General features: G+C 39.9%; 2 protein-coding genes across 14 annotated transcripts; one reads left to right on the top strand and one right to left on the bottom strand.

Annotated features, from left to right (window-relative positions):
• Positions 1-1,757: 1,757 nt before the first annotated feature.
• On the top strand, positions 1,758-19,074 carry elavl3 (ELAV like neuron-specific RNA binding protein 3). Of its 13 annotated transcripts, none has more exons than XM_035910934.2 (8): positions 1,758-2,280; positions 8,793-9,009; positions 9,102-9,205; positions 11,222-11,375; positions 11,499-11,727; positions 12,211-12,264; positions 12,730-12,768; positions 13,547-19,074. In XM_035910934.2, exons 1-8 carry the CDS (start codon positions 2,272-2,274, stop codon positions 13,893-13,895), a joined length of 1,155 nt encoding a protein of 384 aa, XP_035766827.1. In that variant the 5' UTR covers positions 1,758-2,271; the 3' UTR covers positions 13,896-19,074. The 13 variants fall into 13 exon arrangements, with proteins under 13 accessions (XP_035766827.1, XP_035766826.1, XP_006798195.1 ...); XM_035910933.2 differs by having other exon boundaries at positions 8,790-9,009; positions 11,502-11,727; XM_006798132.3 differs by having other exon boundaries at positions 8,790-9,009; positions 13,568-19,074.
• A 284-nt stretch (positions 19,075-19,358) lies between these two features.
• prkcsh (PRKCSH beta subunit of glucosidase II) lies at positions 19,359-25,241 on the bottom strand. Its single transcript, XM_006798130.3, has 18 exons — positions 25,119-25,241; positions 24,766-24,885; positions 24,525-24,641; positions 24,341-24,436; positions 24,189-24,246; positions 23,952-24,069; positions 23,368-23,497; positions 23,084-23,168; positions 22,746-22,824; positions 22,569-22,652; positions 22,327-22,491; positions 22,156-22,246; positions 21,771-21,840; positions 21,495-21,584; positions 21,311-21,385; positions 21,126-21,225; positions 20,856-21,015; positions 19,359-19,593 (listed from the first exon to the last, which is right to left on the bottom strand). Exons 2-17 carry the CDS (start codon positions 24,851-24,853, stop codon positions 20,869-20,871), a joined length of 1,593 nt encoding a protein of 530 aa, XP_006798193.2. The 5' UTR covers positions 24,854-24,885; positions 25,119-25,241; the 3' UTR covers positions 19,359-19,593; positions 20,856-20,868.
• Between the last annotated feature and the right edge of the window lie 1,012 nt (positions 25,242-26,253).

Genomic DNA, 26,253 nt, shown 5'->3' with positions numbered 1-26,253 from the left:
GCAGTCAGTTGACAGTCCTGGGCGCCTTTGTGTTACAAGAGCCGCTTTTATTCAGCAAACAAAGGTGGAAAAAACACAAGCACCTAATGACCGAATCTCGTCGTCTCACCTCAGACGTCCATGCACGCCAGTAGAAGCGTACGCACATGTGTGCTATTGCACACACATCCACACTCTCGTTCTCTCTCTTTAACAAACTGACTCAAAGGCTCCAACGCATCCAGGCTGAGTTGAGTCACTGCTTGTCAGAACGGTGGGGGCGGGGTTAAGACAGACTGACAGTGGGGCTCCATCTCTATCCTCTTATTAACGCTTAACGAGTGCTTTCCTCATGCAATATTCATCTCCGCTAATATCATCCAAGCTCTGAGCCAAGCTTGCTACTTATGTAAGGCAATTATGTAAAATATCAGACAGAGCCCATGTTCAGAATCTAACTGGAAGAGAGCTGTGGGACAATGACAGAAAGGAAGAGGGGGGTCTACAAGAGTGATCGGGACTGTAAGGTGTGAAGAACAGTAAGAGACACAAAGTAAAATTAAATGAGTTCTTTCTGATTCTTGCCCTGTATTTTATTATGAAAGTAAGCCAACATCCACCCACAGATGGTAACACCACAGATACCTGAAGGTTCCTCAGTGTCACTTAGGGAGAGCAAAGGAGAGGAGATGAACCAATCCGCACACTTTTACTACTCATCCGCAGTTAAAAAAGACTCAGGAGGCATTAATTCCACGCACAGCACCAACCTTCATTCATCATCTCAATTCCTCACATCAACAAAAACCATAGCCTCATGCACAAATAAACAAACATACACTGATTTATGCATACTCGCACGCATACCCCACCCACCCCCTCAGGTCAAGGCCCTATGGGGGTCTGCACAGAAATAGGTCATTTGTCACACATGATGTCCCGGGGCAGGGGATGCATTATAGATGAGCCCAAACAGCATGTCTCAGTGAGCACTCACCACACAGCAAGGGACATAGGAGTGAGCAGCAGGAGATGGGCAGAGAGGGCTGATAACTACTAAGGATGGGGATATTGGAATCATAAAGCAAGACAAAAATCACTACCGGCCACATTTCTGATCATAAAGCAAAGAAAAATAAAAGACTATTTGGCACAGCTTGATGTGAACTACAACTGTACTTTTCTCAATTTTTAAATGAAAAGACCTGAATTAATTTGAGGGCTATCTAATTTGTTATTCCCACGTCCGCACCTGACTCTATAGCTAACCATCTGCCTTGCATATGAGATGTCCAGAAATCATCAGCCATCGTATGGATCTTAGGCTTTGTGTGTATCTGCAATTCACGCCAAATTGTGGCATAGCTCTCTAGTCTTCCTTTTTGCTTCACAACTATGAATGTGGACTGAGAAAGTCTGTTGATCTTCACTCTACATTGCTTTTATTTGGAAAGACAAAGGCCTATGGAGCGTAGTTGTTTGCTATGGTGTCAGGCAGGCCTAAATGAAGACTAAGAGAGAAAGGAAGGGGCTGTGCTGAGGCCGAAGTGAGTGCAAAGTGTGGGGAATGAGAGAGACAAGTCCACTGTCTTCTTCTGCACCCATCTGTTCTGAAAGTGCAGGTGGAGCCCTATTCACACTGCTCTGCGTGTGTGTGTGTGAAGAGGGGGGCAGGAAGAAAGGAAGGGCAGCGAGAAGGAGGGAGTGGAGAGATGGAAGGGCAGGGATGGAAGAGGGGGAGGACTCTCGGTGATCTCTCCTGAAGGGGATAATGGGAGACGAGCGCATTGCAATGGCTGCCATGTAGTACCCTCCCTGCACAAATAGCCAATCAGCAGCGCGCTCTGCCAGCCAGGAGGACGCATAAAAGAAGAACATTGCAGCAGAGGCACAGAAGGAGACTGCGAGAGGAGCAAGGAATTACACACAAAAAAACAGCAGAACCAGAACACCCTCCCCTGGACACACCCTGCTGAGGATCACTGCTTCTCTTTTTTTCTGAACCATCACCCACGCCACTCGGAGAGAACGCTCTCCCTCATCATCATCCAGTAGAAAAGCCCTTTCTCCTCATTTCATCCTATAGAGGACACATACAATCTCAGAGGGCTGAGATCCCTTGGCGAAGATTGTATTTTTTTCCTTTTTTTCTTTTTTTTTCTTTTAAGTTTCACTCCTGACAGAACATAAGGGCCAAATAACATAAAGGCCGAAGAGCATATAAGAGACTCAGCCTTCAGATTCAAGACCAGTGCAAAGGAGGACCTAGATTTCTTTCATTGTACGTCAAGAATGGTTACTGTACGTATGCCTCTATTTCTCTTATATTTGTGAGGGAGATGCTGTAGCTTACATTCTATCTCAGTCCCTTTGTGTACACATGTGATGCAGCTAGTCGTAGACAGATCCATGTAACATCGTTTTTTTTACTCATGCTTTTTTTTGTGGAGATTAAAACCCAGATCTGTGGTTGTGCCAAGACATGCAGGAGAGTTGGGATTAGTGTCAAAAGTTTAAGTCCAATATGCGACGCCTTATTATTACGATAAGATTAACAATCGATACAGGCAGTTTGTAATCTCATACTGAGTGATGCGCCATGCCGGCTGCGCTCCAGCCTGCAGTCATCCTCCGCGTTGAAAGAATTCTCTTTTTCTTTTTTTTCCCTGCCATTTTCTGTAGCACACGTTTTACGTTTTAGCATCATAGCTACTAGAAGTGCCTAAATGTCGCAGCTCTGGTTATAGTTCTTTCGTAATAAGCAGTCAAGATGTAGGAATCCTGCAGGGTCGGAGTGATGGAGAGGGAGAAATGCCATGAGGCGGTTCAGCGCGGGGGGAGGACGGGCTTTCTCTGCCTGGTGCAGAACAAGGATGCTGGAGACGGCTTTCTGAGACAAAACATGATGCCTCGGAGGCTGAGGGCCCATCCAACGAGGCAAAGGGAGGGAAAAAAGGGTCGAGTCACTCCGTGAGAGGGAGGGGGAGGAGAGAGATTACGCACCCATTGGTTAGCATTGAATCAGACAAAGTCCAAATTCCTCCGGGTTCTCGTTGCGATGTAACCGAGTAAATGGGCTGGAAATCTCAGAGGCCGCGACAGTAAAGGCCGCACACGGACATCTCCATTTTAAGCGCATTTCTCCGAGTTTCACAGCGCTCACGTAGGCTACAAGATGGCCATGCTTGCTCGCAGTGCGCTCGTCTCCTTTCATCCGACGAGCGCTGATAAATTAGCTTTGCTGTGTGCCGACGGTCGGATTGGGCGTGTCTCTGCTGGACCTGAGCACCCAACAAGGGCCTTGAAGCCTCAAACGACCTATTCAGCTTTTCCTCTTCAAATGCTCTGCTTGAATGCAGTTTATCCAAACAGGCGAATTAAGACCAGACACGTTTGCATAAAATTATTGAAGCAAATGAATAACCAAGAAACAGAGAATAAGCGTAAAGGCTGAAGATAAAAAGCTTAATATTGCGCGCAGGAGAGCAGTAAGTATTTATAAGAGTGAAAAATAAAAATGACCGTTAATTTCGTTTTTTTGGGAATTGCGTAATTATTAATTAGAGCTTGACATATTTAAACATAATAAACTGTTCAGGCTGCTCAGTCTATGGCTAATAATAGTAACCAAAATAAATTATTTAACACTCAGAGGAAACAGGACGAGAGGCAGATAGTCCTCGAAAAAAAATATAACCTGTAAGATCATTTCAAGGAATTTGAAATATTGCTCGGAAAAAGTGTGCAACACGGAGGTGCACAGGATCGGTCTGATTTGTTGTCCACTTTTTGTCTCGTTTCCAATTGCACTTGTGGTTTCTCTTCGCTCTGTACGTTACCTATTGTCCTTTTGCAGGCCTAGACAGTGTCACACCGACAGTGGCTCCCCTCCACATGGTCCGCAGTCTCCCATGCCTGTACCGCAGTGCCAAGCAAATAAAAGCGTTGAGTCAGATAACCTTTCCAAGGCACTTACACAATTCAAGGACAAGGACAGTCGAGGACATCACATTAAAAGCAGCTGTTTGATCTTAAGTCGCACGGATTTAAACGTGAATCTTTAAGCCTGACGTCAGAAATAAAACGTTTAAACGTTTATAAGCGTAGGCTTAATGTCATTTATTTACAACTATGCTGGGTCCTAGGTCGAGACGTAAAATCCCATTCAAATAAGCGGTTAAATGCCTCCTGTTGCCCACCACTTTATATAGTTAACAACAAATAAACCCAGCAGGCCGAGTTAGAAAACATATTTTCCTCTGAGACTATAGAATTTACCTGTTTGCAAAATCCTAACACAACGACAGTGATAATTTCATAAAGAGTTAAATAATTCTATATTTTATGTGACAGTTCATTTTTTTAAAATATATATCATTGTGAATTAATTATATATAAATATATAGTGAATTCAAGAATGCTTTATGTCAAAGGCAGTTATTAAACAAATAATTAAAAGAGCCCCGTTCTAAAAGAGAAAAAGTAACCCATTTTAAAGCGCTAATAAATACTTTGGATTTTATATTTGACCTATCGTGGCGTTTTTTTTAACTCGGAGCTGGTGACTGTAACAATCATTGTTCCCGGAGAGTCCTGCAGCCCCCTGGCCACCACACAAAGCGCCACTGTTTACATTAATATTCATAGCGCTGCCATAGCCTCTGCGAGAGAGAAGAGGAGGAACGGGTGGCTCTTTTGTTTGGTCGTTTCAATACGTTTATTCAGCAAATAGGCGCTCCGGTTCATGAATGCCTGCAGAGCTCACAAGTCTTGGCTTTTTAAAACAGGGAGAAATAAGAGAAAAAGACAAATCGAGATTGTTGTCCTATTTTTATTTTTATTGTTTTTGCTCGTACTTCGAATTAAAACCATTAGTGTTAATAATAATGACGATTCGGTGGTCTTCGGTTGATTCACGGCCATCGCCGGCCTCAAAATGAGACCGTCCGAAAGCCACTCCCTTTTTCAGCACGCTGGATAGCGACCCGCATGCTACGAGGACTTGCGAGATTTCTCTCCTTCGCCTTTGTCTGCTGTGATTTTATCAAAGCGGTGCACAGGCGCTCCTCCGAGAGCTGAAATCTGTTAGAAATCTTTCATTTGTAGTCTGTGGAGTAAAGAATAGGATGGAGTCTGAGTGCATGGCTGACAGGAGCTGTGACTCCTGTCGTCCTGTTGTGTTACAGCTGCCACCATGATCCCTTAAGCTGCAGAGAGTGTGGCTAATGCCCTTTGTTTGGGATAATCCTGTAATCTGTGTTATTTAGAAGGCTCATTTACACCTTAGCCTTGCATTTACTTTTGATTCATGCCTTCCAGAAAAAAGAAAAATTCAAAAAACAAAAAATCTTTACATAACGCATTAAAATGTGAAATAGGGACAGGTTATGTCTTAAAAGAAGAAATCTTTGTTGTGATTCTAATTCCGTGTCTATCTAAATACATTTACTGTGCATTCTGACTGATTTAAAGATACACATAACACAGGCAGGGCAAGTGAATCTACCTCTACACTGAGCTTATAATTCCCTTGCGTGACCTTTGTGTCAAAACGCTAGATGTTACATCCAAACTGTAACCTCTAATGTGGTAAATCCCATGTTATGAGCTAAACTGGGAAAGTGTTATTCTTCCGTACATTATAGCCTGGGGTCCTTTAGTGCATTTGGAGCAGAAATGAATTGGGGAAGCTGTTTATATGCATCAGAAGACAGAGAACACAGACTGCATTTACATTTAGTCTTGTAATGCTTCTGTGTTTTGTAATTTAATAGTGTACCGTGTAGGTGGAATGTGTGCTTGGCAGTGGAGGCAGGGCTCTCGTTTGCGTGCGAGTCTGGGTTCATGTGTTTGGCAGTGGAGGCAGGACTCTTGTTTGCGTGCAAGTCTGGGACCATGTGTAGGCGATGCTGATGCAGTACATTAAATATTAAGGGAGATCTCGCAGAACCCCAGAATAGACGAAAGCAGTCGAGGTGGGGGAACACACAGAGCTACCACAGCAAAAATATTTTTAAAAATTGTCTTTATTTGGCTTGTTTTCATTCTTTTTAGACAGTGATTCAGAAAAATGGGTAATGAAAGGCAGCAAAGGATTTACACAATTAGGAAATCTAACTAGCCCTGGAGAGATCTTTGTATCTGTCACCAATACTTAAAAATCTCTGGAGCCACTAGCTGGAGTATGTGTATACTTAAAGCATATCGTGATTATTCATGCTGTTGTGCATCCACCCTAGTAATTTCTCTATATTACACAGTAATTGGGTTACTGCAATCCAGAGTATTTGCGTATTGTTGGTGGTGTATAAAATGAAATATGACAGCCTAAAAAAAATTCTATTTGTTTCAAATAACCTCCAAGCATGCTGTTGCTCTCGGTTTCTATATGAAAATCTTAATCTCAGTTGCTGCTTGTGTCAGCCAATCTCTGAGCCCAGCCCTTTCCTCGGTGGCTCTGTGAATTATATAACTTCACACTGTTCACTGGGAATGTGTGCTCTGCCATGCTGAGGGTTATTTTCGTTGGCGAGTCAAATTTGCTCTAATATGTTTTTTGTTTTTTTCCCCCCTCCCTCGAAATGCTTCTGTCATATTTGAGACACGTTCAGCTGTTTGTGTTTCTGTTAGTCAGATGCATCACATCACACAACAATGTACTAGGTTATTATTACAATGAATAACATAACCGCTTGACTCCACCTTATTTTGTCAAGACGTGTAACTCATCATTATCGTTTAGAGGGGCACGCGAGTGATATTCACTCGGCATTACAGCTGGACATCAAAACCTTTGCTTGACAGATTGCTATTTTATGTCATCTGCCGTTTGTGCGTAGATGTGTGTTTGAAGTATTTTATTTTTAGGCTGCTTTAACTCTGTCACTGTGCTGCTTCGCCCCTTGTCATTGTCAATCTGACTTATATTTCCTACAAAGCCATACAATACACAGAATAAAAGGCGGACAAATATCTAACCTGTGCGCTCTTAATGAGAACAGACACACACTCAGCCTACGGTAAGAAAGCTTTTTCAGCCATTTGAAACAATGCAGTCTTTGAGGGGCTGTTACCTGGGCAACGTGAGTCAAGGTGAGGCTCAAAGCAAGACAGACGGTCACAGAAGCAAGGGAAAAAGCAGGTTTCATTAGACAGACCTATTCAGGGGGACTAGAAAAAGAGGGAGAGCACATGAAATGACAAATACATTAAACACACAAAGGAAGAAATGAGTCCTTTTCAGTAAAATGAGTCCTACCACAGAAACAATGATATGTTTTTTGTTTTAGAAGAGATGACATGAGGTTCTGACATGAGTCAATTCTGTCTGCTAACCATCCAGGTTTTTCCAATAAATTTTTTTTTTAAATAACATCAATTGTCCATTAAAAGTACATGCTTCAAAGAGCTAAAGAGAAATATGTGTTCCTGTTATACTGTTTAGTGATTCAAGGACACCTATAATAAACTCTCCATCAAGCATGCAAATTTCAAAATAACTTTGAGGATTTATTAATTAAGTCCCTTTGTTGCTTTTGAGTACACTGTAAGCATCCAAGAGAAGATTCATTTAGCCCATTTGACTTGCATAACACCCACCCAGTTCTGCAGCAGCTCAAACCAGCAATCTGACATCAAAATTTACATTTTGGCCTCCACCACCACGCAAGCGTTATTTATTCAGACAATTTATGGAGTTACTAAGCTGCATAAAAGCTGAAATTTTATACTCAAAAATATAGTGCAAAGGCACAGCAGGGCCGTGCTATAAAGGTGATCGTTTAGCGTCACGATTCAAAAACACAAACGCTCATTTATTTTGACAAGTGAAGGGAATCAAATCCAAATAAATGACTTTAGACCTTAAGTTAAAAAAATAAGTAAATGCGAGAATCATAGACTTACACATTTAGGTGGTTATTTTTAAAGCATGGTATGTAAGACTACCACAGTAATCTCATACAGTTGAGCGATCTCCATCAGTTCAGTGTAGTTTAATGTGAACAGAGTTCACGGTCATTTCCTATGAAGGCTTATGCTAGATATGTTTCTCTAAACACCAAGCAGTAGGTGTTGCTTGTGAGTGAGTGGGTGGAAAATAATTCAGGAAGTTTTGTTTGCGACCAAACAGATGTTCCTTGAAATCCCACGTGGCTGACGTTAAGCAAGATGGTGCACACCAGAGCAACAGAGCAGACATGAGCATAGTACTGTATACTAACCCATACCCTTACTCCACTGTCAGCTGACCACTAGGAAACACAAAGGCAGAAGAGCAAACATGTAATCCCGATTTATCTTTTAACCAAACCGTGGTATTCTCCTTTTATTGTAGCACCAAATCCATTTAACAGTGCCGCTTTCTTCCCTTTGTCCATAATCTCGACCTCTGCCACTCCTAACTCCCCCAGTCTCTTGCCAACCTTACACACACACACTTCTTCTATCACTATTATCCATCCCTGTGTAATGATGTAATGGTGTTTGACCCTGGAAAAGAGTGGGGGGAGGGGAGGAGAAAGGGAAAAGGGACTGTGACATCTGCAGGACCAGAGGCAGAGAGCGAGAGAGGAGGAAATATGGGGTGCAGTGGGGGTGGGTGGGGGATAATAAATCAGAGCTGGTATCCGTCTCCATTTTAGCATTGCTGATTCCTGACCTTTCCTGCTGACAGTGACAAAGTGGACAGTCTGTGTGCGCGGTTATATTTGCATTTGCAAAATGGTGTGATAAATATTATATTTATATCAGCGCCGATCACCACCATGTCTCTTTGTGAATTATGAATCTAACTCCACCCTCTTCCTCAGCAGATAATCAGCACCATGGAAACCCAGGTGTCCAACGGTCCAAGCGGAACCAGTCTGCCTAACGGCCCAGTCATCAGCACAAACGGCTCCACAGATGACAGCAAAACCAACCTGATCGTCAACTATCTGCCTCAGAACATGACCCAGGAAGAATTCAAAAGTTTGTTTGGTAGCATTGGAGAAATTGAGTCCTGCAAGCTAGTCAGAGACAAGATAACAGGTGCAACACATTGTACATGCCAAAAAATATGATTTTCGTTTGTTGTTTTGGAAAATCCCAAACGTCATCTATATCTCTCTCTTTGTCTCCAGGACAGAGTTTGGGATATGGCTTTGTAAACTATGTCGACCCAAATGATGCAGACAAGGCTATTAACACACTCAATGGTCTCAAATTGCAGACTAAAACAATCAAGGTAAGCAGAACTGAACCAATTTTACTCTCGTTTTTTTTTTAAATTCTTCACAGCATGCTAGACAGAGAGAGGAAGTGTAGATTTTGTCAAGGGGGTTGCTGAAAGAGGCAGTGACAGACGTGACAGAGGGAGGGGAAGAAAATGGGGATGAGGGGGCAGAAGGCTAGAACAAAGGAAGTGAGAGAAAGGCTGCAAGAGGAGGAGAGAGTGGAGGTCAGAAAGCAAGGGGCGGACAGCATGCAAAGGTTATTGTGATGGAAATGTAATTAGGAAGCCTGACTGTGGTGCATGAGGGTCAGTCCAGGTTAGCCCATCTGCCTCCAATCTAGGCTAATTAGGGGGGCTCCTTTGTCCCAAAATCAGATGATGGGGCATAAAAACTTATTCTCTCCATCCCCCGAACACAATAAAAGAAGATCAAAGATTGAGATGAACTGCAGGATTGAAAAATCGAATTTTTGAAAGAGCAGAGCAGGTGGTCCTAAAACAGCTGTCCTTCAAAATGGCTTATGGCTGATCAAACAATTCGCTTGAAGTCACAGATTGTATATGCTTACTTTTTGGATAAACAGACAGACAAATCGTATTTCATATTATATTAAAAGTGCACATAACCTTGTGAATTTACTTTCACTCTAGAGCAGGAGTAATGAGACTGTCATGATAATTATTACACTGCAATGTTAATCATATAAGATCATCCATATTTAATGTATCTGTACATAGATGACTGTCTGTAATTAACTGCTTTGTAATTTATTCTTAAATCTCAAAAATAATTCATGCGGCCATAGACCGGTTTCATCTTCCTGATTTTGAAGGAAGCTTCAATAGAAAGGGGTGAAGGTGTTAGGGTGGGGGCAGCAGTAAAAGGGTAGGGGGTAGCTCAAAGAGCAGAATGCCAATGACAGGATTAGAGGCCATATGGGCTTCAGGCACCATCTGTACTGTGGGAGCGACAGCGAGAGGGTTAATTATAGGGCAGCCTCTGTTCCCCGAACACAGTGACTCCCCCCTGACTCGTCCAGAACACCCTAATCACTCCAACACACAACCCTCCTGCTCATACAGTCCATCTGTGTGCACAATAGACACTAGTGCTTAGCAGTAATGGATAAAATCAGAACACCTGTATTCACACTAAAGATATCTACAATATATGTGTAGTACTTGTTATCACTGTTTTCTTTGTGTCAGAACAAACTAAAGAATAGTGCAACTACTTCTAAATACATTTGCATTCATTACACCATATACATGCAGACAAATAGCACGCGGGTGTGTGTGAAAACCATGTTTATATGTTATTGGGAATCTTGCAATTCTTGTGATGCAATCACATTGTTTGCTGTTTGCCTGTAGAGCTGTTCTTCCCTGGAGAATAGAGACAAAGGAAGGAGGCAGGACAGGGAGGGCAGCTCAGCCTATCTCAGACAACACTCACTCTGTCTCTCCATCACACACAAACACACCACTTTTAACAATGCACTGGACTGGACTATCTGTCACAGAAGTGCTCATGTGTTCCTATAAACACAAAAATGAGAACATGTCTATTGCTTTTACAGCCAATTAGATCCTGCTCTGCACCACTAACTCAAAATGTTCTGAAAGTAGACCAACAGAAAACCATAAGGGATATAAACACAGATGTATTAGAAAATGACCATGCACTAATTAAGTCACTGGTGAATTCAGGAAAATATATCAACTAAGGCTGATTTTTTTTTAAAGTACAAAACAAAGCTGACTGTGGGTAACGGTTACAGCCGTTATAGCATGTCTGCAATGCTCTCATTATGACTCTGATTAAGTCCACAGACACCAAACAGACAACTGGGTCTGTAAATGTCAAACAAGGCAAAATCGCAACAATTTTTTTGGAAACTCAGTCTAGTTTTAGCTAACATGTGCCTCCAGTCAAAGTGACGGTTCTTCTTTTTTCTGCTATTAATTGTTCCAAACAAACAAACAAACAAACAAAACACAGTGGTTATGTTATATTGTGTGTTATAGGTATCGTATGCCCGGCCTAGTTCGGCTTCCATTCGCGATGCCAACCTTTATGTTAGTGGACTCCCTAAAACAATGAGCCAGAAGGACATGGAACAGCTGTTCTCCCAATATGGTCGGATCATCACCTCACGGATCTTAGTGGACCAAGTTACAGGTACTGTCAGTCAGTTTTTTGGGATAAACTATATATCAATACAGCCCGTGTCAGACCAGTCACGCTTGCAGGAAGCAACACTGATGCCAAGGTAGTAACACTGTCCTGCTTTGCTATTCGGAGCAGGCATATCACGAGGAGTGGGCTTCATCCGGTTTGACAAGAGAAATGAAGCAGAGGAGGCCATCAAAGGACTGAACGGACAGAAGCCTTTGGGTGCTGCCGAGCCCATCACTGTCAAGTTCGCCAACAACCCCAGCCAGAAGACAGGCCAGGCCTTACTCACTCAGCTGTACCAGACTGCTGCTCGTCGCTACACAGGACCCCTCCACCACCAGACTCAGCGTTTCAGGTACTGAACCTTTACCAACCTCATACCACCCGATGTATGAGTCCCTTACTAACCAACAGATAGTCTGTAAATAAATATAATTTCAAGGCCAAGTCACAGGTTATCCTGCTCTGTCGTTGAGCTTAAGCAAACTCAATAATAGCAAATCCAACTCGTAATATTGCAAGTGTGTCAGCGTTGTATTGTTTTAGTAAGACATGGAATATCATTACTGTGTCAGTAGCCAAGTCAGCAAGTTTTTCTAAACTACATGAGAGAATGGCTAAGAGTAAATGCATCTGAATATTTTTGAAGTGGCACATTCACAAATTAGTAAATGTGATCTAGTTTAACAATACAGAGAATGATTAAAGAATAAATAACAGATTGTCTGTCACTATAATACATATTAAGCTATTTTTTTTACGTTCTAGTAAAGAAGGAAATGGCAATATGGTGTCCCTCCTTCTCAATTTCTTTCTCTGACTTTCTTTTACACTGCAGTGTGATCCCTTCACTGGGAAAGGGACCCGATCCAAATAACAGCTCAAAACCAATGTAAGAAACCAGATTTTTCCCAAATACAACAAAAAAAGCAAAGTTAAATGAATGTCGCCTATACTTAATAGGCATTTAGGCATCATAATGATAGATGTTATCCACATCTATGTGGATAATTATGAATAAAAAGTTTTCCAAGGCTTCCAGCATGAAATATTTTTAAGGGACTTCACAAACTGTAGACACCCCCAGATTTGGAATGCTCACTTGCTCAGTATGAATACTTAATTTGAATAAGTAGATGTAAAATAACATATTACTTTGGAGCTTAAATAAAAACCAGCAGGCCAATTTGACACATCATCAGTTTGTGGTTGGATGGTTTGGGACTACGCTGCAGTGAAGGATGCCCTCTGGAGGCCAGCTGGTGAAGGAGCAACATGTTAACATGAAAGCCCCCCCTTCCTTGTAGATCTCATAACTAACTTCTGCATCCCCTTCATTCTCCCTCTTGCGTTGCAGACTCGACAATTTACTAAACGCCAGCTACGGAGTCAAGAGGTAAATGCCAAAGGTGTACTTTCAAAAGCATCCATGCCAAAATAAAACCTCAAACAAAGTGCCCGGAATACCACCTGCTGACTTCATCTCAAAATCAGATACTAGCCATAATTCTTAATGCCCACAACCCATTTAACCATGCTACAGAAGCAGCTGAGCCAACAAAAGACTATCTGTAATTGCATTAGGCAATGATGCAGCATTCCGACAGCAGGGTATTCTGGCATGGCTTTGTTTAACCTTTTGTTCTTTTGTTTTGATTAATAGAAATAATTTCTATGTATTTATTTATGAACTAACATTGTCAGTTTCAGTTGCTTTAATGTCCCCTTTTTTTCACCAGCATGGACATACCAGATTCCGTTTGCGTCTCCTCTGTTTGCTCCAGTTTTTGTATGATTTGATTCCAATTTGCTTTTCATCCCTCTCTAGGTTTCTGTGTTTTGTTCAATACTGTGATTTCCGTTGAACATCGTGATTCATGTGTTTAATTCTTCCAGAGGCTTTGGTCAGCAGAGAAAATGAGAAAATATGCAGATTGTGTGGGTGTCTTGTCTCAGGGCTCACAGTGTCATTTTGTATGAAAGCAGGTAGTTTGGAGCCACTGTGTTGCCCACACATATTTACCTACAAAACTGTGCAGGAGAGGGGAAGGAGATGGGGTCCCCTGACTCCATGCCTGACTACAAGCGTTAACATTTCTCAAAGATACACGCTCATAAGAGACAGTATAGAGCACTGAATGCTGTGTGGAACTTCAGAATGACACCCATGGTAGTTCTCCCACTCTCTTCCCCAGATTCTCACCCATCACCATTGACAGCATGACCAGTTTGGCCGGCGTCAACCTTACCGGTCCAACTGGAGCCGGCTGGTGCATCTTTGTGTACAACCTGTCCCCTGAGGCGGACGAAAGTGTCCTGTGGCAGCTCTTCGGGCCTTTCGGTGCAGTCACCAATGTCAAGGTCATCCGTGACTTCACCACCAACAAATGTAAGGGCTTTGGCTTTGTCACCATGACCAACTACGATGAAGCTGCCATGGCTATTGCTAGCCTTAACGGCTATCGCCTGGGTGACCGCGTGCTGCAGGTTTCCTTCAAGACCAGTAAGCAGCACAAGGCCTGAGAGAGAGAGGCTGTTGCCGCCAGCTCCTTCGACCTGCAGGGAGAGCAGCTCCCTGTGCCATCACTCTACATGGGCCTGGACTGAGTCTCTCTCACATAAATTCATAAAAACGGAATCACAGACACGCAGATACATGCACACATGCACACACACGACACAAACATATCCATATGCAAGCATACACAAGTCAGAGTTTCAAGTAAACACACACTAGTGGAGTTTTTCTTTTCTCTTTACACAACATGCTAGTCCTTCCCTGTATTTGCCTGGATTGAATTAGAAGGGGTACGTAGCTGGTTTGTTGGGTAGGGGCAAGAGCTATCTATTTAGGAGACAGTCTAACGAATGTGACGGAGAATGTGTACTGAGTGCTTTGATTGAATTCAGGCAAATAGCAACAACTGATGAACAAAACGATCAAACAATTTAAGCGAACGAAATATGTGCAATTTACCCAAACTCTTACCCCACCATCTCTCCCATTATCTCGCTGGAGAGAATGTAGTCACTTTTTTTACACTTGGGCATTTTGAATCAGCAAGTTTTTTTAGATCAAAGAAAATGAAATTAAAAAACAGTGTTCTCTTATATACGTCTATTAAAATATAACTATATATTCAATATTTAAGGTGGTTATAATAGCCGAGTATGTAAGCATTTTCTAGAAACTTTGACTACTGTTTCCTGACCTGCATTAGGTGGTGCCTAGCGTAAAGGCAGTTTCTCTACCCTATCTGGGCTTGTTCAGCTCAGACCCAATATGATTTAGGTTAACTAATGAATACTGGTCACAGAAAAGAGTAGTTTGAAGGCCATCAGAATCACTTTCCCTCACAGTCTCACAACAAACAACACAATAGTACACTTATGTATCACAGAAACACAGTTCAGTAACTAGAAGATTACACATATTTAGTCCAGTAAAGCTGTATTTTTTCTAATCGGTCCTTAAGATGGATCTAATACAAGCAGACTGTCTGTGAACTTAGAGCAGAGTGGCAGGGCTCCCATGGTGACAGTGTTCATTAGTAAGTCTCCGGTGGCCATGAGAGAGAAGAGTGCGAGATGAAAAGTGTTTCACCATAACACAGCCACGTCGAAGGGAAATACCGGTGTTGTTTTGCTTTTTGCATCATTTTCAGATGATTGTTTTTTGCTCTGTCAGCCATCATCCGGCATGAGATCCTTTGTCAAAAGGTCAAGAGAAGACAAAGACAATTTGTGCTTTTGAAAAAAAAAAAAGGGTTACTACTGAAAAATTGTGAACTCAACAACAGCCAAAGCAGGTTTGCTGTGAAACAACACAGATGAGCAAAAACTCAAGAGCACCGGTATTATTCTTGAGTGCATAGATAGAAGCTCCCTGAACAAATGAGGTCAAAGTTTTACATTTCAGTAGAATATATGGGTAAAAATATGAATAGAGCAGATTAAGTAAACTGCAGTTCCTAAAGACTGAGCACTTAAAGTTGACTTAGAGTCATGTCTGTGAGTGATGATATCCAGCAATGTAAAGATTATCACTGATCCAGTGAGGAGAAATATTAACAGCTCCTCCAACTTTGCTAAACGCTCCTCAGTTTTACTTTAAAACTCTTTGATTCTCACAAAAGCTTCGCAGAAACGTTGAACTCCTGCCCTATCAAGAGATGACTGCACAATATCAACCTTGCAGAAAAGAAAGTGTCATAATTATACTTCTGTTTACAACAGAAAAGTATTTATTTATTTGCTTCAGATCTGTTTGGCACAACCACTAAAATAGCATTTCTAAAATATCCCCAACCCAACTGCATGAAGATTATTTATGGCACCCTTGATGAAACATTAAGGCCAACCTGTCTAGTTGAAATGTCTGTTAGAGCCCAGACTGATGATTTACCATGGGGGAGAGCTAATGTCTTTCAATATCAAGACAACTGCACACGTTAAAAGATTAAATAAGGTCAACTATATTCAAGACATTTTTGCTTTTTGCTTTTCTAAATGACGCTGTGTTAGCCAAAGAGGACGATCTCTTTGAAAGGATTACATTAGAGATAAATCTATTTTTATACATACAAAGGAACAAGACCTTGTGCTGAATTTTTACAGATTCTTAAGCTTGGAAAAATTGGGACATCGCATGGCTTTATTTTAAACCCTCTGATCTTTGCAGAGCAAGGGGGAACAAGCATGCGGTGTATGGGTGGGGATTTGGGGAGGGGGCGAAGGAACAATGTATCTCATACAAACTTAACTGTCTAACCATATCAAGACGATTGAAACCGAACCTAACAAGAACAAATTTGATGGAGAAAAAAATAAAGTTACAGGTAAACAGTTGGGGGTATAGCCTGACAGACATATCTATACTTTTGACTGCTTAGACACACATACACACACATCTCTTGTCCTGAAGTTGTGTACAGTGTTGCTTCAATGATGGTGCAGTGAAATGAAGTTCTTTGACTTGAGAATCCCAGATAAAGCTGCAATGAGCCCAGCTCATTGCCCAGCTGGAAAATTCTATAAGCTGCTTGCAAAATTAAATAAAAAAGTAAAATGCAGATTGAAACAGTGACGCAGATTCACAACTGAGATTGAGCATGAGTCTTTACGATTAGATAGATTTGAGTTTTGCCAAAGAACTGCTTTGCAAGTCAGTACAAGAAGGTTCAATTAAGACCAACTATAATATTCCCTAAGTAATTGCTGTACAAATCGATGTTATTTATTGAATAAGGACCCTCTACAATTTCAGTTATCATTACTTTTTGAACGTTTAAGTTGCGCATATCAGTTTACATTTATAAATCTTTAAATCACTAAACCAAAAGTGACAGATGCAAGCAATCCCATTTGCACATCTTTCATGCAGACACCGAATGATAAGAGGCATATCAAAAATAAATGCGATGAATCAGTCTCTCGACGAAAGAAAAACGCATCCTCCTATAATATTTCCCCCGACATTTAAATCATCCGCTTTGTCTTGTGACTAATTTATCCTTCAAAACCGTTGCACCACTTCAAATACTTACACAGGCATCTTTCAATCTGACTCATGCTGTTTCCTCCCCTGAAATACTCTGAATGATTGTTCGTGGCGTGTCCAGAGCTGACCACATAAAGGGACTAATCTAGCTATTTTTGGTCATGCAATTTGAAAGAGATAGCACAGTAGGACTGAGCACTTGGTGAGACCAGTGATAGACGTTAGGAACAACCGAGATAACAGGCCACGTTGAGCTGCAGCTGGAGTTGTTTACCCAGCCATGTCCGATGTAGAACAGTCAACCCAAGAAACCAAACCCGCAGTCCAAAACAACCTTTCATACACAGTCTATACGAACACCTACATCTGATGTACAGCAAAGAGCCAAGGACAATGGCAGGAAACAGTACTACACTGCTTGAGCAACAACAATAATCATTTAAAAAGACAAAAAAACTTTCCTATGGAACAGTAAGTGCAATGTGCTTTGTTTTTATATTGACTGAGAACAAATGATATATATTTTTTAAAAAAGAAATTAAATGTCACACTGAAATGGTTTGCGGAATCGTGAAAGGAGCAAAAACGAACAGACTCATTAAGAAATCAAACAAGCAATGAGAGCTCTGATCTCAAAATTGCCATAATCACTTCCTCAGCCCCTAATTTGTGCTCTGACCATGCTAGCTCAAACTGCATCATTTGGCTGTCTTAATAGAGCAATTCTCAATGACCTTGAAAGGAATACTGTCTAATATATCATCAGTTTTAGCCCATGTCAATTTCAAATATCATTTTTCCTGTAATTTATTGATTTCATTTACATATCAAGACTCACATGTTAAATTAGTGTATTTGTGTTGTTGATGTTTCCATAGAGAACACACATGGGTCAAAGATTATGTTTGGTTGCATTGATTGGGTAAAGTTTGTTATTTTTCTTCCATTATTTAATTAGTTGCAGTTTACAGTGTATGCAGATTTTAGACTTAGTTAGATTTTTTTCTTTCAATCAATCTGTGTTCAATTGTGTTTGTAAAGTCTGTGGTAGCTTTTGTTGCAACATAAAATAATTTAAACAGAAAAAATTCAAAATAGCGCCAACAAACTTGTATTATTTGGGCGACTTTAAGCTTGTAGTTTTAACTTATTGTTAACTTAAAAACTATTTATTATGATTATTATTATTGCCTCGTATAAAGTATGTTTTGTGTATATTTATGGTTTATTTCATTATATTTGCAAGTTTAAAAGATTTTAAGTTTGCCAAAATTGTGGTTACACCATTTCGTTTCTTAAAAGGGGGACAAATAGAAAAACAGCTTTAGAAGTACGATTTGGAAACGTTCTCCATAGTCAAAGAATGCACTGCTATATTTAACTAATTGAAGTGTATAAACATACATGCTTTGTGCTAGATGTTATGCCTTTACTGCCTGTGTTCTGTTTGTCTTGTTAAATGAAAATCTTTTAATTATTTAATCTTATCACAGTCTTGTTTTTTCAACCACTCGGTGAACCCCTGAGACACGACGCAGCCCCTGTAGCCAGGCTTTGGCCCATCTGAGGGTCCTTCAACTAGCCAGGAAGGGAGGGATTTGATTTGATATGCTCACAAGAAGCTTTCTTGTTCATGTTGATGGTTTGATTTACAAAATGGGATATTAGGGGTTCAGTTTACATAGCTGCATTGTATACTGAGATCACCTGTATCGATTTCAATATTCATTACACAATTGGAAACCTAACCAGGAGCTCCAACAAAATAGTGCAGAGCTCAGAAAAGCTACAGGAAGGTTTCCTTGGGAGTCTTTAGGTACTGAAGGGGTGAGTGGTCCTTCTGTTTCTCAACCAACTGTATTTTGTGTCTATTTATTTAGAAGAGGGGACGCAGTAACTTAGTGATGTTTTTCTTACATTTTTCCTGGAATGGTAGAACAAATCAAAGGTGAAAATGATCAAAACAGTTCCGTTGACACCAATGGTCTGCGGAAAAAAAATATACAAAATCTCATACTTCCAAACATGACCAAATGAACAATGTCAAAATTTAACAAAGAAAAAAAAAACCTTTCAGTTTAGACTAGGATATTTATTACTGGGATTTCAGCTGAAGACGCTTGAAGACTTTTTCATGGAATTGTTTAATTATTTGTACTTTACATGCCAGAAAAAAAAATAAAATAAAAGCTACAAATACAAGCGGCTCGATTTTTACTGATTGTCAAAACACTATTAAAATGTCATTTTACAATCGCATGCACATTCATTAAGGCTGGTTTGTTGGCTTGAGTGTTTTGATAATTGCAACAATAACGCACACTGAATTATTTTTTTAAATGACACATTTCCACCAGCTCTTCAGTTAAATATTTAATAATCAATAGGTTTGGATATATGTAATATATCCATATGTTTTGTGATCATAAGAAAAGTTATTTAGATTTGAAAGTTTATTTCTGACAAAAAAGCACTGGTACACAAAATTTAACAGCACGATAAGAAGTTTATTTCAAAATAATGGAATGACACTACAGTGGATAGAAACAGGCTCAAATAAACAGGTAGCACTGGAAGTTGGAAATTTAGATGATGCTACAGAAGTGAAAGAGAAACTAATCATTGGAATTTATTCTTAATTGTTAACCAACACCAAGGTGATGCTGCTCACAGCATGGCAACTTCATACTGCTGTAGTGACTGTGGTCCCTTGAGAACAACCTGCAAGATGGAGCACATACATGTTTATTTCAATGGCTTGTTTGCCTAAGTCATGTCTTTGTTGTTATTTAAAAAAGGAAGAACAATTCAGTCACTGATCCCTAATGGTTTTCATTCCTGAGGACTAAGCATCTCCAGCACGAATGCCTCCTAATTATTGCTTACATTCGAGATGGATGCCATGTTAATGTTAGAGGATGACACATTCAAGTTTTATTTTGCTGTACCAGATCAATTAGAGATGCACCGATGTAACTGGCAAACACCAGCGTTGGCAGATACTCGAGTAATTTATAGCACTAGCCAGTCAGTAACATTTATCTATATATACACAAACCAAAACTATTTAAAAAAAAAAAGGAAAAAAAACTTCAGTATCAGCTACTGTCCAAATTTTTATTTTAAAAACATGAGTATTGGTGCATCTCTAATAAGAATCCCTATTACCATACTATTTTAAAGCACTTTAACATCAGGTATGTAACTATCAACTGTGCATCACCCACAAAATCTAAGACAAATGGCTATAAGAAATCAATTTAATTTAAGATTAACCACGCTTCATAATTTGCAGCATTACATCACTTTCTATTTCAAGAAAAACTGTATCGGATATCTGTTTACCATTTACGACATCTGTGGGCGGCTTGCGGGCAAACTTATAATTTCATCAATTCATTCAATCACTATATCGCTGTGATATGAAATGTTTGACAGTAACTGCGATTCAACAACAAACCCTAAATTACTTTCTAAAAATAAGAACTCATTTAACAATCAGATTAGAATCTGAGCTGGTGGCAATGTTTATACCTGTGACATCATTCAAACAGCTGGAAGCTCTAAAGTTCCAACTGTGTGCAGTAAAGCATGTATGCACTATTGTAAGAGTGCTAATGTGGAATACTGTAGTACCGTTTGCATTCATCTTACCCTTACAGGACATCATTAAGTTCTTGCCTTCATTAATTCTAATCCTCTTAATCACTACGATGAATTATTATGAACTTGCCTTTACCTGGATCTTGCTGCTGGCCTGCTCTTCTTCTAAAATGAAGCTTTACCTAATTCTTCCAAAAATTCTGAAATGCTAAACCTTCACATTGTACAGCATTTTCATTTGGTTAAGCAAAGAAAATATGCCAGCTTTAAACAATGCTGGCCATAAGAAACATTTGATATATAAAAGGGATGGACAGGAAGACGTGAAAGGAGGATGATACTGGTTTGCTACAAATACTCAGAAGTTGGGAGTTACTTACTAATCAAAAAGATCTAGAGTTCTTGGTGCTCATGACTCGATATTTCCAGGCTTGGGGGCTCCTGACAGACTGCAGGGCTTGTAAACTCCATCAGGTACTCACAGCGACTAGGCTCTGAGGTAGACGTCACAACAGTTTCCTTCCCACATGTTAACTTAACCTAAAAGGGAAAACAACAAATTATATTGTTTCTCTGTAAAATAACAGCAATTATTTAAAGTCAAATTAAGACAGAAAAGATTAAATGATGCCTGGCTGGGTGTCACTCACTGTGGTGGATCTGCTGGGGCCTTGCCAGCAACCTGTTCCATGTTCATACTTCATTACAGAATAGATGCTGTCCTCAGGACCAGCCCATTTCCCCCAGGATCTACACAAAGAAAATGGTGGCAAACACGGATGAGCAAAGACTCAAGCAAAGTCATGCAAAATAGAAAGAAAAGATATTGTCTTACCCTAAGTTAGTTTCCGATCCACCAAACTTGGATTTCTGGGTTACCCTGTTAAATGGACACAGTCTATAGATGTACCTGAAAGAAACAGACAAACTTAGACCTTCAGAAATATATAATATATATAATAAATATTATATAAAGCATTAAAAAATATATATGTGTTTTGTTTTTTTACAATACATACTCGCTTGTAGTCAACTCATAACACTGGCTATAGAGGTAGGCAAATTCAGAACTGGGTCCAAAGTCAAAAGAGATTTCCTTCTCAAGGTTCCTGAAACAAATACCCAATCCAAAATTAAACAGTATTTGTTTACAGGTTTCAATTACAATAACTCGCTGATTGTGTAAAAAAAATAAAAATCGATGCAGCTGTTGAAATTTAAACTCTCATTATGTTAACAAAAGCTGATTGCATTACTGGCAAAGAGGGTTCTTCACATTCAGGCTGAGCACTTACCTGATCTGATCATCTACTTCCCGGAGAGCTCTCTCAGCCTCATCAAACTCATCCCTGGCTTTCTGAGCAGCTGGGAATCAGATGCACAGACTTGAAATATACACGTACAACAAACTCACAATAAACACACACAAACATACAAAAGGTCTGAGCAAATCATGACTTCCTCTTGATGCTTTCATAAGTAATGAACTTTGTGTCATATAAAAGATACACAGCTGGGGAATTTAATTCTTTTTCTATACAATTTATTGCAAAACATAATGAATAATTCATTTCAAATTAGAACATTAAAATGCAAACTGACATGCTTCTACATCTGTGATGAGTCAAATACTTATTGCTCAGGACAGGATGAGTCACTCAGTTTTAAACGCATTCTTACCATCAATGAGGTTCTGCGTTTCTTGGTCATAGGGAGGCATAGCTCCTTCATCATCATCCTTCTTTTCTTCAGTCCTCGCTGTAGGAGGGATCTGCAAATCAAACATAAGTTAACTCCAAAAATAACTCTGACTCATCCAGCAGAAGTTGATGAAAAATTCAGTGAGCTGACCTTATAGTCATGCTCATCGCGGTCATCATCTTCATCCTCTTCATCGTCATCATCTTCATCCTCTGGTATATCATCGTCAGGGTATTGATCAGATTCGTTGTCAGAGACGGGCTCGTTTATCTCCTCCCGCGAAGTTTCCTCTGGTGCTGGGGTGTCTGCGTTGGACTGATGCCAACAATATTTACATAAATTTCTCATGAAATTTACTGTTTATTAAAAAAAAAAAAAGTATAGCATCTTACCTCTGACATGTATTTTTCTTTGACATTACTCCACATAGATTCAAATGCTACTGCGTCTACTTTATCCACTCCTCCCAACAGTCCCTATGCAAAACAAAGGAAAGGTTCACATTTTGATGTGTCACAGTTTCTAAAACCCAGTAAACTTTACCAGAAGACAAACAGAATCTGGTTTACCTGCGCCTCTGCTTCTGTGAAGGAACCGTCTGCATCTGGGTCGAGCTCAGAATGAGACAAAAGCTCAGGCACTGACACACTGTGGCGTACAAAAACATATAAATTACTTGGATAAAGACAAATGCTACAACAAATGCTAAATTACTTCAGAATAATGATCAGCCAAAGTGGTATATATTAAATAGCATGTCAACCCTTTGTTTCAAAGAGTTACAATCAATTCACGGTGTAGCTATTGTTACCAAAGTGGTCTCTATGGCATGTCGCCAGCTGTTTAACTAGATATATTTTTCAGTTTGTTATGTGTCCCAACAATTCTGGAGGGTGCCAATACTCACAAACCATCTGCATCATCATCGAGTTCAAGAAACACCTCAGCCATTCTAGCGCTATCTTTTTCTTTTTGAATGAGAGCTTTTTGATCTGGGGAAAAGGAAAAAGAAAAAAAATTATATATGAACATTTAATTAACGACCTTGCTATGCCTTGCGAATGAGCCATACTTGCAACACAATCAGGCTCAAACAATATTTAATATCTAGCTTAAATGGCACTAGAGAACCTGTAATGTCATGCTCATTACAAATAGTAGATGGCGATATACTTTTAAATCTTAGTTTACCTTCCCAGGCCTTCAGATGGCGCTCTTTAGCTTCTCTCTCAGGCTGCTCTGCAGACTCCTTTACTGTTCTCAGAGCCTCCACCTTTGCTTCCATATCCTTCTTACCCCCCTGAACATCTCCAAGTTTGGCCTATTGAGAGAAAATTATAAAATATAACAATTTAACCTATACACAGTAGCTGTGGAAAATATAAATAAATTACTATAGAAAGCAAACGATACCCTAACATTGAAATCCAGAAAAATGTAAGTACTGAATGTAGCCCCAAAACAGGTCACATAGAACACTAGTCTATTGCACGTGTGGCACTAGTAACTTAGTTAAAACTTAAAAAACAAACAAAGCAAAACAAAAAAAACATATTTTGATACTTTAAATTATTTTGGTTTTGGCTTTTTTTGCACAATTTGTCTAATATTTGGTTTCTGAATGTAAATGTGAGTTTGTAAGAGGTAACTGGTGTAAACATTTGCAAGTGTCTTTTGTTAGGCACCGGCATCTCTACATCAAAATGATTATGACTAAGGATTCATGTTTCAGAGGCATACTGCAAAAAGACCACATGTTGTTTTGTCATTCACACCTTCTTATCCTCTAGACCCCTTTTGCCTTCGTGGATGAGTTGTTGTTTTAGCAGAAAGCCTTCTTTTGTAATTTCAGCCATCTTCTGCAAGCTCTCTCTCTCTTTTCGCCCAAGCTCTCTGCAAGTTAAACATCATATAAAACATTCTGAATAAAAAACATCTACCAGAAACATTGAATATGTATATGCAAGTATAAGTGAAAGCAAAAATAGTTAAGAAAGTTGTATAAATCCCACCTGCATGTGTTCTGACATGTAGCACCACTGTTGTACTCATCAGTTGTGTCACAGCAGTCTGCAAAAAAAAAAAAATCAAGGTGTAAACGAAATCATAGCCACACAAAAGAACAGAAATGAAAATGGTCAGCATGATTAAAAAAAAAAAATACCGCAGATCCCATCATTGATGCGAGAAGAGGGGATGAAGGTTGGACGGAAACCTGCATTGGTGCAATGAAAGCTGCCGTTGGGACAAGCAGCAGTGCCTGAAAATAAACAGCACAGGTACATTTAGCAGCAACTACCTAATTCAAACGTTCTAAAAAGAGTAATCAGACTCCAGGATATACACACCTGGCTCATCAGATCCATCCTGGCAGTCACAGTAGTCATCATTTACTCTGTCAAACGGAATGGTCCGGGAGCCATCTAGGCACGTAAAGGGTTTGCCCTCTTCATAAAACTGCCGTTCTGTCGAGGTTTCAAGTTTATTTTATTAGTGCCATGAAAGCTCCGCATTACAAGTAGCTGACTACCAGAGGTTCGGTGAACTAATTGATGCGTTTTAGTCTTGTTTAAAGATATAAATGCTTACTTGACAAAGGGACACCGCGAGGACGTTGGACCTCCACCGCGGAGACTCCAACACTCAGCAACAGCAGGAGCAGGAACTGACAGGACATAATGACAGTCCACCGTGCAACGATACCACGACCTATCGGTCATAAAAAAATATACAGGTTAAACACAGCTTCAATAGCAAGCACACCAGGAACCATAACTTTATAAACTACAAGGTGCCTGAGCTAACTGTGTCAATTTTATATCCCGAGCTAACAAATCAATGCTAACTAGCACCTTTAGCTACCGCATTAACATATTACAAAATTAAAATGCTAATATAAAAACACCCTTCGAGTGTATTTCAATATCATAACGTCATATTACCTTTGCAATTCAACTAATGCGCTGAAGCCCAAACAGGACTTTATATTTTATCTTGTTTTCAAAAGAGCTAATAGCTAATCTCTGCCACTCAATACACCGCCTAGTTCCGTATCGACAAAGCTCATGCGCATGATCACGCCTCCTCCCCTCCCCACCCTCTGGCATGTTTCACTCTGATTGGATGACGCTCTTGTGTGGCTCCTGTGATTGGCGGAGAGCGGGAAGACTCTTTGCGCTTGTCTGAAGTGTAGAGGACTCTGGGGACGCAGCCATCTCGTGTCAGAGAGGTAGTCATCACTGTTTGCACTTTTATCAATATTTAACTATGGGGTAAGTAATATTTAAGCATATATGCATTGATTTTAAACTTTCATAACATATTTATAAATCTATATCAAAAATGTCCCTACGCAATAGCCTCTCTTTAAAACCACAGTACCAGATTTAATACAAATAGGAAATCTTATTTAAATCTAGGTGTAAACATGTACCAACCTACCTGTACTATACCAAACAGGTCCAAATAGAGGTGCATTCCAAGGTTACAATACTTACCTAAGAGTACGTGAGGGGAAAAGGAACTACTGTAAATCTTATAAAAACCAAAATGTAAACAACCTAAGCCACTCTGAAGTTTAACTGAAAATAAACCAAGCTGCAAGCTAAATTAAGATAAGTAGGCCTACTGGATGACTGTGGAAAATGTGAAGAAGTCCAGGGATTTTTAACTTTTAGCTGACCCCACCTCGATTGCCATTAATTGTAAACCAAATGAGTTAAGCAAAAGTTAAACAATTGAAATTGCAGAAAGGTTCCTGTTCCACTATTAACCCTTTAAGACCTACCATAGAACCAAGTCCGCCAGAGCTTATATTATATTTTTACATGCTGTAGAGCCATTTTTGGGAGCATTTCAAGTTGCTATACATCAATACAACCATTACAGCCTAAATTTTAATAATATGTATGCATTAAGTGCATAGTAATTACATAAATTGCAAAAAGTGCAATAAACTACAAAAAAATTGAAAATCGTTTTTGTTTTTTAACATATATTTCTAGTTGGAGAAATTTAAGAGGCTTATCCCTCAAAACTGTAAATACAAAAAAGTTGCACAAAATAGTTTCCCACTAC

Source organism: Neolamprologus brichardi, chromosome 4 (assembly GCF_056152115.1).
Source record: "Neolamprologus brichardi isolate AB-2024 chromosome 4, ASM5615211v1, whole genome shotgun sequence".
Classification (NCBI taxonomy): Eukaryota; Metazoa; Chordata; class Actinopteri; order Cichliformes; family Cichlidae; genus Neolamprologus; species Neolamprologus brichardi.
The sequence above is the reverse complement of the archived record's forward strand: the minus strand, read 5'-3'. Positions and strand labels throughout refer to the sequence as shown.